This window comes from Columba livia, chromosome 2, assembly GCF_036013475.1.
Source record: "Columba livia isolate bColLiv1 breed racing homer chromosome 2, bColLiv1.pat.W.v2, whole genome shotgun sequence".
In the NCBI taxonomy this organism is placed as follows: domain Eukaryota; kingdom Metazoa; phylum Chordata; class Aves; order Columbiformes; family Columbidae; genus Columba; species Columba livia.
This window is the reverse complement of record NC_088603.1, coordinates 162,505,840-162,518,842: the sequence shown is the minus strand read 5'-3', so window position 1 is coordinate 162,518,842 and position 13,003 is coordinate 162,505,840. Positions and strand designations below refer to the sequence as shown.

At 57.7% G+C, this 13,003-nt stretch overlaps 1 protein-coding gene and 1 pseudogene across 1 annotated transcript in view; both read left to right on the top strand.

Moving 5' to 3' along the window:
* HSF1 (heat shock transcription factor 1) overlaps nt 1-13,003 on the top strand; it is a 68,876-nt gene that overhangs the window by 11,236 nt on the left and 44,637 nt on the right. The window contains exons 3-4 of the mRNA XM_065054688.1: nt 2,255-2,391; nt 5,452-5,576. Coding sequence (XP_064910760.1) covers nt 2,255-2,391; nt 5,452-5,576 — 262 coding nt within the window. The remainder of the gene's footprint in view (nt 1-2,254; nt 2,392-5,451; nt 5,577-13,003) is intronic.
* On the top strand, nt 3,975-4,093 carry LOC135578896 (5S ribosomal RNA; annotated as a pseudogene).

The following is a 13,003-nucleotide window of genomic DNA, read 5'->3' as shown; positions in this document are numbered from 1 at the left end:
GCATTTGGGAAGACAAGACGGCCAGGAAGGGGTCGCTGGGGAGGCGCCAGGTCTTTAGGTTCGGGTTCTAGAGCACAGACCTGCAGCTCGATTGTTTGCAGTACTTATAACCCCGTTTTCTGAACAAGGAACCCGCATCCGCCCCCCCCGGCAATGACAGGGCTACTTGCAGAGGACGCCTGTGGTGACAATGACGTGTGTCCACGGCGGGGGCCGAGCCGCACGGTGCTGCTTGTGCCCACAGTGTCGCTGCGGCTCTGGGAACCGCCCGGAGCCGGGCTGGCTTTCATCGGATATTAGAACCAGAAATTCTATACGGATTTGTGTTTCTTTAGGTGGAGCGGGCTGTTCAAAACCAGCCCTTGAGGCTTTAGTATAAAGGTGAGTGGGCTGTTCAGTGCGATTCCTGCGTCAGGAGCAGAGGTGCCGCTCTGCCCTGCACCCTTGGGGCGTCGTTTATTGCCCTCCTGGGCCTCGGGGTCCCCTCCTCCTCGTGGTCAGTTGAGGCTCAAGGTGGCCACGGCGCCCCGGAACGTGCACGTTATTGCAGGAACCCCAGCTCCAGGCGTCTGCGTCGCAACGGGGAGGCCGGGAAGGCGCTGGAACGATGAGCGGGGAGCTTGGGGAGGTGCGGAATAACCCATCGTGTTGGTGGCCCCTCGCGTGGTTTTGTCTCCAGAGGGTTTGTGTTGCCGTTAATACACAAGATAACAGGCAGCGGTGTTTGTCTGTGGCTGAGCGCCTGGCTAATTGCTCTCTGTTTATTTATTCACTGGATAAATAAAGCATGAGCTCGCTGGGTTGGCCTGGAGGCGGCGCTAGAGCCTGGAGTCTCCTTGGGGTGGTACTGGCGGAGAAATTTGGTCCATAGACACATCTTCCCTTCTCGCTGCGCGTTGGATTGCTGAGCAGGACGTGTTGATCCACAGGGCCGGACGGGTCCCTGCGCTGGGGGTCGGAGCCGGAATGGGGAGGTTGCTTGGAGCCTTTTGCTTTAGTTGTAGTAGCTTCATAGGATCCAGGATGTCAGGGGGTGAAGGGCCCTCAAAGCTCATCCAGCGCAACCCCCGGAGCAGGAACACCCAGCTGAGGTGACACAGGAAGGTGTCCAGGGGGTTGGAATGTCTGCACAGAAGGAGACTCCACAACCCCCTGGGCAGCCTGGGCCAGGCTCTGCCACCCTCACCCCAACAAGTTGCTTCTCCTCTTGCAGTGGAACCTCCTGTGTTCCAGTTTGCACCCATTGCCCCTTGTCCTGTCCCTGGTTGTCACCAGAAGAGCCTGGCTCCATCCTCCTGACACTCCCCCTTTCCATCTTGATCCCCAGCAATGAGTCCCCCCTCAGTGTCCTCTTGTCCAGCTCCAGAGCCCCAGCTCCCTCAGCCTTTCCTCACACGGGAGATGCTCCACTCCCTCCAGCATCTTGGTGGCTGCGCTGGACTCTCTCCAGCAGTTCCCTGTCCTGCTGGAACTGAGGGGCCACAGCTGGACACAATATTCCAGGTGTGGTCTCCCCAGGGCAGAGCAGAGGGGCAGGAGAACCTCTCTGACCTACTGACCCCCCCTTCTAACCCACCCCAGGTCCCATTGGCTTCCTGGCCACAAGGGCCAGTGCTGGCTCAGCCCACAGCACCCGCTGTTCCCACCTGGTCTCCCATCCAAGTCCTGACCGGGCCCGACCCTGCTTAGCTTCCCACATCAGATGAGACCAGGTGTTCTCAGGGTGGTGTGGCTACACATATTGTATACATACTATATATAAGTTTCCCACGTATATCCTGATAGTATCTGAGCTAAACCCTTATTTCAAGGGCAGAGCAGAGGGGCAGGAGAACCTCTCTGACCTACTGACCCCCCCTTCTAATCCTCCCTCACCCTCTCTTCTTGCTGCCCCGCACCGGCAGCAGCAGAAGGTGCTTTTCCCGTGATCCACGCTCCCCACGCTCCGTGTGGAGCTGCTGCTCGGGCAGGTACCTGGAGCTGCTCTGCTGGGGAAACTGAGGCAGGGGAAGGGCTGACGGCTGGCGGGACCTTCGCCCATCGCCGCTCCCGCTGTCTGGAGACGATCAGCACAAACCCCTGTGCAAGCTGCCAGTTTAAGGCCGGGTTTCTCTCCCCATTTTGGGGATGGGACGGGTTAGGAAGCGATACCACGGTGACAGAGCGAACGAGGCGCACTCGTGCCGGTTTCTCTTTCTCAGTTCACGCGTGGCCCGTTGAGCTTTCCTCCCAGCGTCTCCCCTGTGTTTTTCAGATGGCTTTCGCAAGGTTGTCCACATCGAGCAGGGCGGGCTGGTGAAGCCGGAGAAGGACGACACGGAGTTCCAGCACCCCTACTTCATCCGCGGCCAGGAGCACCTCCTGGAGAACATCAAGAGGAAGGTCACCAGTGTAAGTGTCCGCAGCACCTCGTGCTCTGGATGAGCTGTTGCAAAGCAGCGAATCCACCTGGAAAGCCCAGGAGTGCTCTAAGGGCTGATGGACCTTGAGCAGTTGCTTATGGGCTTATGTTTTCTGGTTTTCTCCGTATTTTCAGCCGTAGTTGGTTATGCCGGGTCCTTGCGCTGGGGGTCGGAGCCGGAATGGGGAGGTTGCTTGGAGCCTTTTGCTTTAGTTGCAGTAGCTTCATAGAATCCAGGATGTCAGGGGCTGAAGGGCCCTCAAAGCTCATCCAGCGCAACCCCCCGGAGCAGGAACACCCAGCTGAGGTGACACAGGAAGGTGTCCAGGGGGTTGGAATGTCTGCACAGAAGGAGACTCCACAACCCCCTGGGCAGCCTGGGCCAGGCTCTGCCACCCTCACCCCAACAAGTTGCTTCTCCTCTTGCAGTGGAACCTCCTGTGTTCCAGTTTGCACCCATTGCCCCTTGTCCTGTCCCTGGTTGTCACCAGAAGAGCCTGGCTCCATCCTCCTGACACTCCCCCTTTCCATCTTGATCCCCAGGAATGAGTCCCCCCTCAGTGTCCTCTTGTCCAGCTCCAGAGCCCCAGCTCCCTCAGCCTTTCCTCACACGGGAGATGCTCCACTCCCTCCCTGACGTCCCCTGTCCCACCGCCCCGACAGCGCGGCGGCACTCGGGCCTCGCAAACCAAATTGCTTCTGAGCTCAGGAGGAAGGGGCACCGGGTTTTCCTGGTGTTTGTCTGAACGAGCAGCATCTGTTGGAGTTTAGCTGGGTCCTCTGGGAAGGAGCAATTGTGCCTTTCAGGAGGAGGCAGAGTGATCACTAGTTGAGCTGCAGGATTGACTGAAAATGCTTCTCGGAAGGAAAAATCCATATTACACATGCAGCGTGTGCGCACACAGACATGTGAGGATGTGTTAGATGTGGTAGCGGAAAGACGAAAAGTAAGGATAAAGTACCTGAATTATTTTAAATGTGTTAACCTCCGGCGTATCCCGAATATCGAGTTCCCCGTTTGCCCTTTGAACTCCCAGGTGTGTTGTAGAGCAGTGCAGGACCGCAGCGCGGGCCCCGCAGCTGTGCAGGAGCGCCCCTCGCTCTCAGAGTGCCCAAGGTGCTGCCAGCTTCCTGAGCTGATTCGTTAGGCCCGGAGCGTGGGCTGGGGGAGCCTGCTTCTGTCCTTCTTTTCCAAATACGAACCAAATCAACACATAGAGAGCAGCTCTTGTGTCCGTCCAGGGCGCTCTCAGTGCATGATGAAATTTAACAAGGGAAGTGTAGAGTCCTGCATCTGGGCAGAACAACCCCAGGTTCCAGTGTAAGTTGGGGAATGAGCTGTTAGAGAGCAGTGTGGGGGAAAGGGACCTGGGGGTGCTGGGGACAGCAGGGTGACCATGAGCCAGCACTGGGCCCTTGTGGCCAGGAAGCCAATGGTACCTGGGGTGGGTTAGAAGGGGTGGTCAGTAGGTCAGAGAGGTTCTCCTGCCCCTCTGCTCTGCCCTTGAAAAAGGGTTTAGCTCAGATACCATCAGGATATACTTGGGGAACTTACATATAATATGTATATAATATATGTAGCCATACCACCTTGAGAACACCTGGTCTCATCTGATGTGGGAAGCTAAGCAGGGTCGGGCCCGGTCAGTACTTGGATGGGAGACCAGGTGGGAACAGCGGGTGCTGTGGGCTGAGCCAGCACTGGGCCCTTGTGGCCAGGAAGCCAATGGGACCTGGGGTGGGTTAGAAGGGGGTGGTCAGTAGGTCAGAGAGGTTCTCCTGCCCCTCTGCTCTGCCCTGGGGAGACCACACCTGGAATATTGTGTCCAGTTGTGGCCCCTCAGTTCCAGCAGGACAGGGAACTGCTGGAGAGAGTCCAGCGCAGCCACCAAGATGCTGGAGGGAGTGGAGCATCTCCCGTGTGAGGAAAGGCTGAGGGAGCTGGGGCTCTGGAGCTGGACAAGAGGAGACTGAGGGGTGACCTCATTAATGTTTATAAGTATATAAAGGGTGAGTGCCATGAGGATGGAGCCAGGCTCTTCTCGGTGGCAAACAACGATAGGACAAGGGGTAATGGGATCAAGCTGGAACACAAAAGGTTCCAATTAAATTTGAGAAGCAACTTGTTGGGGTGAGGGTGGCAGAGCCTGGCCCAGGCTGCCCAGGGGGTTGTGGAGTCTCCTTCTGTGCAGACGTTCCAGCCCCCTGGACACCTTCCTGTGTCACCTCAGCTGGGTGTTCCTGCTCCATGGGGGGATTGCACTGCATGAGCTTTTGAGGTCCCTTCCAGTCCCAAACACACAGTGATACTGTGATACTGTGATCCGTTTGCACTGAGGCGTTTAGTTCCTCCAGGCGTGTTCGTGGCGGGTGGACACGTTAGGAGGACATGAAGAGGTCCTGAAGGTGTGTGAGCTGCTGGGATGGAGATGAGACGTGTTAAGCTGCAGCAGACGTCTCCATGGTGAACGTGAACGTGCCAGGGTGTCATTGCTCCTGAGGATCGTATCGGAAACATCGAGTCGGCTGCTCAGACTCTTCCCCTTGAGCGCTTGTAGCGGGAGGAGGAGGATGCCGAGTCTGCCGCAGCGAGCGCCGCTGCCCTCCTGCCCTGGGCTGCCTCTCCAGCCCAGCAGACTGTGCTCATTGCCGCAGTGCTCCACAGCTCAGCGCAGGCAGCAGGGCTCTTGCAGCACGCGGGAAGCCTTGGTTTCCTGCATTTGGTGCGGGTGTGCTCTCCGCAGCCGCAGAGCGCCAGTTTTAGGGCTGTCACGCACACCCGCGTCCTGGCCCGTTGCGTTTCTGGAGGTTTGTGGGGGTGCTGCCCTGCGCTCGCACCCCAGCACCCTGTTTCTGAGCCAAAAAGGCCTTTGTTTTGAGGCTGGGCAGAATTTGCCGTTTGCAGAAAAGCGGCTTTGCAGACACAGTTCAGGTGTGAACGCAGCGCTTGGCCTAGAGAAGGAACAGGAGTTAGTTGCGGCGTCAGCTTCGGAGCCTCAATAACCATTTTGTAGGGAGGAACCACCCCTGACGTCTCTTTCTGTCTCCAGGTATCCAGTATAAAGAACGAGGATATAAAGGTTCGGCAAGACAACGTCACCAAGCTGCTGACGGACATCCAGGTGATGAAGGGGAAGCAGGAGAGCATGGACTCCAAGCTGATGGCCATGAAGCAGTATGTATGTGGGGAGGGGGTGCCACCGAATGCCACTCTGCCCCGCGGTGCCCGTCCCGAAGCGTTGCTTTCCAGAGCTCAGCTCTCCGCTCCAGCCCTCCCGGGGGTGTCACCGGGGCCGCAGCGGCCTCGGGGATCTTTGGAACACCATAAAACGCGTGCAGGACCCGCTGTCCCACCAGCACGGTGCGACCTGTCTGGAGGGAGCTTTGGGAACATATTGTACTGTTAGCATGGAGTCCCTCTTAGTCTCCTTTCTTTTCCCAGTTTAATTCCGACTTGGACGTGGATAAATGTAGTTTCACCTAAGCTGAAGTTCATATTCATGACTATAGCGGCTTCTAAATGTTCTCAGCATCACCAAGTTAAAAGCAATTTAAATATTTTGCGTAATAGAGGCTCTAAAATGTCATACTAGTGGATGTGGTGGCACCGAATCTGTGTGGAATGTCACCAGATCTTTCCAGACGTTTCCTGTTGAGATCAAGCACCGTCCTGGCAGGTGGATATTGAGAGAGTCACTGTTGGACTTGATGGGCTGAAAGGTCTTTTCCAACCCAAATAATTCTGTGGTTCTGCTCTGTCTTGTCTTTGGCTGCACCCGGCTGTTCACATGGTTTGGGATAACGTCTGCTGTCTGTCTGTCTGTCCCCCGGGCTCTTGCCTTCTGACTCGCGCCCAGTTCAGTTCTCAGCGGGTGCTGCTCGCGCTGGGTCGGGAGGCAAACGGGGCGCCTGGGGTCCTGCCCATAAACCGGCTTTACCGGGAGGGCGCAGGGCTGCTGCTCGTCCCCCGGGCACCTTTTCCCTTCTGATCTCTGAACTGCCCAAAAGGAGCTTGGAGCCAGGGGGGTCGGGCTCTGCTCCCCAGGAACAAGCGCCAGGAGCAGAGGAAACGGCCTCAAGTTGCCCAGGGGAGGTTGAGGTTGGATCTGGGGAACAATTTCTCCCCCAAAGGGCTGTGGGGCATTGAACAGGCTGCCCAGGGCAGTGCTGGAGTCACCAGCCCTGGAGGGCTGGACAGACGGACACGAGGTTCTCAGGACAGGGGGCAGGGACAGGGTGGGTTGTGGTTGGTTCCGAAGGCACTCGGCAATCAGAGCGAGCAGCCCCGTTCCTGTGGGATGGAGCAGGAAAGCGGGTGGGGGCTCAAGGGGACAGTTTCATCGGGGAAGAACATTTCCTCCGCGCTATGATCCACAGCCAAGTCCTTTTTCTTGCATTTCATTGCTAATGTCCGTGACATTTCGTGACGTGTCTGGTGCTTGCAGACCTCTAGCCCCTCTGCTGTGCGTGGGAGGGGAGACAAGTCACTCTAGGTGATCCCCAAAATCACCGGGGGTGGTTCGTTGTCCCCAAACCAGGGGGTGTCACCCGCTGTGTGCAAAAGCCGGGTCGCAGCACCCAGAGGTGAGGGATGGTGTTTGCCGAGCGGTGCGGGTCTGGGTGCCGGAACGAAGCCAGCAAGGTCAATGGAAACCTTATCACTGCCCTCAGACCCTAAAGAGCTCGTTGGTCACACATTTGCACATTGCGTTACGTTGTCTTTCAGGGTGTAACAACAACGTTCAGCTAAAGGACACTTTAGCTCGAGATATGAGCAAGACTCGACTAACTGTGCGGCTTCATAAGTCTAAACCGCGGGGTGAGCGGTGTCTGCAGCTCGTGATCAAGTCTTTTGCAGGTCACTTGATCTTTGTTATATGAGCAGACCAAGCTAAACCTGGAAGGATTTCCGTCCCCTTAGGTGAGCGACTGCGGATGGGATTCATCCTGTAAGCGATGCGCCTGCGCTCTGCTCTCCTGGGGCTCCGGAAGAGCGGGTGCTCCGGAGCCGCGGGTCGATGGCAGCGGGTGGAAGGTTCGTGTGCCGTTGTTATAGAGCAGTGTGGGGTCTGTTTGCCTTTCCAAGCGAGCGAAGGGACGTCCCGCTGTGGCTTTGGGTGCGGCCCGAGAGCTGCCGGACCAGAGCGTCCTCGCAGCCCCCCGCACACCCCGAAACGAACCCCGCGGGGTCTTCAGCAGCACGGGCCGCGGGTGCCTCCACGGCAGGATGAACTCGGCTGTCCCTGGGTTGGGAGCGATTTTTTCCACTTTCCTGGCAAAACAAGCAGTTTGCCGCTCGCCGCGGTTCCTCGTGTCCCCGCCTGAGCCGTTATCACTATGGCTTGCTGTGGAGGCTTCTCCTTTGCACGCTGCTTTTGGCCCTTGGAGCGTCCGGAGCCCAGCACGCGGTGCCCATGTGCGCCCTGCTGCTTTCTGCAGCCCCGGGCTGTGCTCTGGGATAAGCGTCTCAGCTCGTGGTCAGGATGAGAGCGCCCGCAGACGCTCGGCCGGCTCTGGGCCGCATTCGGCTGCTCCGCTGCCTCTCGCCAAAGCAAACGTTAGCGTTACTAATTAAAGCGGGCTGGAAACCACTAGGTGGAGTGCCTGCAGCAGGACTGGCGGAGAGCTCACAAGGGCTCAGCCAGCAAAGCTTCCAGTCCATAGGAACCGCGGGTGTTGTTTAGAAAGCCGGGCTGGGTGTTCGTTTGTCCTGCCCGTTGCTCCGGCCTTCGCAGCTCAGAACCGGGTTGTTCGATGTTCGGGCTTCTCCGTGTCGCTCAATAACCACACCTTGGGTCGTCTCGTTATCTTTACTCTTTCCCATCTCTTACTAGCGCTGGATCCCCGTGCTCCGTGCTATTCCTTCTCTGGAGGGCAGAGCGTACAAGCCAGTTTTATGTTTGTGGTTAAAAATTCTCTTGCTCCCTGAGTAATAACCATCCAATTCACCCGAGGTTGGTCTCCTTACCTCTGGACCTGCAGCGCAGCAACGTGTCAGCTGGCTCTTACCGTCACGTCACAGTATCACAGTATGTTTGGGATTGGAAGGGACCTCAAAGCTCATCCAGCGCAACCCCCAGAGCAGGAACACCCAGCTGAGGTGACACAGGAAGGTGTCCAGGGGGTTGGAATGTCTGCACAGAAGGAGACTCCACAACCCCCTGGGCAGCCTGGGCCAGGCTCTGCCACCCTCACCAGGAACAAGTTGCTTCTCAAATTTAAGTGGAACCTCTTGTGTTCCAGCTTGATCCCGTTACCCCTTGTCCTGTCATTGTTTGCCACCGAGAAGAGCCTGGCTCCATCCTCATGGCACTCACCCTTTATATATTTATAAACATTAATAAGGTCCCCCCTCAGTGTCCTCTTGTCCAGACTATAGAGCCCCAGCTCCCTCAGCCTTTCCTCACACGGGAGATGCTCCACTCCCTCCAGCATCTTGGTGGCTGCGCTGGACTCTCTCCAGCAGTTCCCTGTCCTGCTGGAACTGAGGGGCCACAGCTGGACACAATATTCCAGGTGTGGTCTCCCCAGGGCAGAGCAGAGGGGCAGGAGAACCTCTCTGACCTACTGACCCCCCCTTCTAACCCACCCCAGGTCCCATTGGCTTCCTGGCCACAAGGGCCAGTGCTGGCTCATGGTCACCCTGCTGTCCCCAGCACCCCCAGCTCCCTTTCCCCTACACTGCTCTCTAATAGCTCATTCCCCAACTTACACTGGAACCTGGGGTTGTTCTGCCCAGATTCAACACTCTACACTTGCCCTTGTTAAATCTCATCAGGTTATTCCCCGCCCAGCTCTCCAGCCTGTCCAGGTCTCTGATGGCAGCACAGCTTCCAGTGTCACCACTGCTCCCAGCTTGGTGTCACCAGCAAACTTGCTGACAGTCACTCTATTCCCTCATCCAAGTCATTGATGAATATATTGAATAATATTGTCCCCAGCACTGCCCCCTGAGGCACTGCACTAGATCCAGGCCTCCAACTGGACTCCGCACCATTGACTACCACTCTCTGGCTTCTCTCCTTAAGCCAGTTTGCAACCCACCTCACTGCTCTATTGTCCAGACCACACCTCCTCAACTGAGCTGTGAGGATGCTGTGGGGACTGTGTCCAAGGCTTTGCTGAATTCAGGGTAGACCAGTCCACCGCTCTGCCATCGTCCATCCACCTTGTTACATCCTCATAGAAGTCTATGAGGTTGGTCAAGCACGACTTACCCTTGGTAAAGCCATGCTGACTGCCCCTAATAACCCTCTTATCCTTGATGTGCCTTGTCGCGTGTTGTCTTGGTCAGTTTTCGGAGCGTTTTTGGGGGCCTGCTGGTTCGCCTCCCGTCGCGTCTGTGCGCTGGAGTTACCCCGGTGCACCGCGCCGCTCTCAGGAGTCAACCTGCCATCATTTTGTGGGCAAAATGACGTGGATTGAGACCTTCAGCTTGTGCCTGTTGCGCTGCCGGTTCCCGGTGAACCGCGTTGCAATCGGGATCCTGTTGGACGTGTCTTTGTCGCACGTTCTGCGGGAATAATGTGTGTTAATCCTCCGGCACGGAGGCTCGAAATGCATTAATGGCTCAATCCAGGAACCGTCTGTATCCGCGTGGGATGGAGCAGAACTTCCAGATGGACCTGCTGTTTGTCGGACGCCCAGCCTGCAGATCTGGGGGTGACACCCCAGCTCTGGCCGCCACAGGCTCGGTGAGGAGGAACTCAGAGGAATTTAGCTCTGAAAATGAGCTCGCAGTGGGGCAAACGTCCCGCGGTCCTTCTGGTTTGATACGAATGGTTGTACTTGGGGGCTCTCAGTCAACCGTTGGCTTTGGAAAAGCCACGACCAGAGGAGCGTAACTAGAGCTGCTGTGGGCAGGGTAGGAACGCTGAGCACCCCTCAGGAACAGAAAATACCAGAGCGAGGGCAGACCTGCTGGGTATCCAGTGCCCGGAGCCTTTTTCGGAGGACGGGCGCCGACGGGCGACCTGGAGGAGAACGGGCGTCCCTGGAGGAGAACGAGCGTCTCTGGAGGAGAACGGGCGCCATTGGGCGTCCCTGGAGGAGAACGGGCGTCCCTGGAGGAGAACGGGCGTCTCTGGAGGAGAACGGGCGCCATTGGGCGTCCCTGGAGGAGAACGGGCGCCATTGGGCGTCCCTGGAGGAGAACGGGCATCCCTGGAGGAGAACGGGCATCCCTGGAGGAGAACGGGTGTCCCTGGAGGAGAACGGGTGTCCCTGGAGGAGAACGGGCGCCATTGGGTGTCCCTGGAGGAGAACGGGCGCCGCTGGAGGAGAATGGGCGCCGCTGGGCGTCCCTGGAGGAGAACGGGCGTCCCTGGAGGAGAACGGGTGTTCCTGGAGGAGAACGGGCGTCCCTGGAGGAGAATGGGTGTTCCTGGAGGAGAACAGGCGCTGTCAGGCGTCCCTGGAGGAGAACGGGCGCCATTGGGCGTCTCTGGAGCAGAACGGGTGTCCCTGGAGGAGAACGGGCGTCATTGGGCGTCCCTGGAGGAGAACGGGTGCCATTGGGCGTCCCTGGAGGAGAATGGGTGTCCCTGGAGGAGAACGGGTGTCCCTGGAGGAGAACGGGCGCCATTGGGTGTCTCTGGAGGAGAACGGGTGTCCCTGGAGGAGAACGGGTGTCCCTGGAGGAGAACGGGCGCCGCCGGGCATCTCTGGAGGAGAACGGGCGCTGATGTGCATCTCTGGAGGAGAAAACTGCAGCCCGAGGAACCATCGCTTGAGTGGTTTTATGCGGTAACAGAGATGAAAATAGATCAAATTAGACTAGTGATAAGGTCTTAAGTAAAGTTTTGATCCGGGGAGGACGTGGTTGATCTCACCACTGCACATGGGAGTTGGAGATTCCCCGCCTGAGCCGCAGCTGCAGGAGCGAGTGCCCGCGGGTGCTGCACCTCGTGCTCTGCCACCCGAATCACAGCGCCCCGGGCCTTGTGCCGTGAAGAGCCCGTGCCACGGAGCAAGCCGTGCGTTCTGGCAAGATTCCGGAGCCGGCTGTCTCGCTATTCTCCCCGCTCGCCCATCGGCCTGTCCCTGTCTTACCGATGTTTGAGGAGTCCAACTCGGAGCCTTTTCCCTGTGAACCCGGCGTGTTGGCAGCACCAACGTGAGCTGGTTGTAATCAATGTGACTCTGTTCGTTTGCACTCGTGGCCACCTTGGCCGTTCGGGGACAGTGCGGGGAATGGGGACCGTCCCCATTGCCCGGGGTCAGAACGCGGGGCCGCGTCCCAGCTCGTCACCTGTGACCAGCGAGGGGTCCCGGTGGGAACTCACCCCTGGTTTGTGTCCCCTGACGCGGTGACAGTCGTCTCCAAAGGAGAGGGTGCCGGAGCCACAGAGCTGTTTCCTGGTGCCTGAACCGCTCCGTTCTTCATTGCTTTTTGCTGTCAAAAGGTGTATTTTGAAGCGGGATCCACTTCAGCTAAACTCGCCAGGTGTGGTTTATATCAAGAAGCTGCTTTGGCATAATAAAAGGTTTCTGGTCACAGCTTCTGTGGAATGGAGATCTCGGTGAAAACACACATGGGCTGAGGCTGGGAGGGGAAAGGTGTGCGGGGGCTTTTACTGCTTTGAATTAGGAATTTCTCAGTGCTATCCAATGTAATGCTCAGGGTGAAGGTGTTTTTATTAAAGCTCTCAAATCTTCTCCTATTGACTCAGCTCAAAAAGTCTCCCAGAAGAGCCGGGACGGCGCTGGGACCCGTCTCCGCTCGTGTGGCAGCGCCTGAGTTGCCGTCCGTCTCTGGCGCTGGCAGCAGATGGTGGCAAAGCCCAGCTTAGGGGAGCAGTACATTCATAGTTGGGCAGCGTGTCCGAGGGCTCCGGGAGCCGCGACGCGGTGTCCCTGCGGCGCGGGGCCGTCACCTTGCGTTGGCTCAGCCTGCGCTTTCCTGCTCTTAGTCTTAGTTTGGGGCTTTTTGTTAGTTTTAGGGTGGGGTTTTGTTGGGTTTGCGGGCGTTGTTTTCTCCTCTGGGCAAACAGGCATCCCTTGTCTTCTTCAGGTGTTTATGAGCCTCTGGAGACTTGTGTTGTTTAAAAAAGACAAGCGAGTCGTGGGCGAAACGAGTGTCTGAACTGGCCGGGAGCTTTAGGGGAGCTCTTAAAGCCTTTGGTGCTCGCGGAGTTACGGTCGCGTTGCACCATTTCCTTTGTCCTCCCGGTTACCTCGCACGGAAAGACGTGCGAAACCAGCGAATCTCCCCATTCTGGGTGCGCACAACCCGAGGCTCCTGTGCTGCTGGTGCGGAGCCGCGGTTGGCCGTGTGCGGCGGAGCCTCCGGGCGCCCGCCTGCTCCTCCCTGCCCAGCTGCTCCTTCACATCATTAACAGCTCCAAATTACCTCTTCTCTTCTGTTTCCCCCCCGCCTTTAGCACAAAGTGAAGGTTTATTGGAGCGTGGGAGGACGAGCCCTCCAGGCCGTTGTGCGGGGGTTCACCAAGTCACAGTGCGGGATGTTGGTTGGGCTGTTTCGTGCCCCCGTTCCAGCAGCTTTGTCAAGCACACCCTTTGCTTTCACACTATCACAGTATCACTGTATGTTTGGGACTGGAAGGGCCCTCAAAGCTCATCCAGTGCAATCCCCCCATGGAG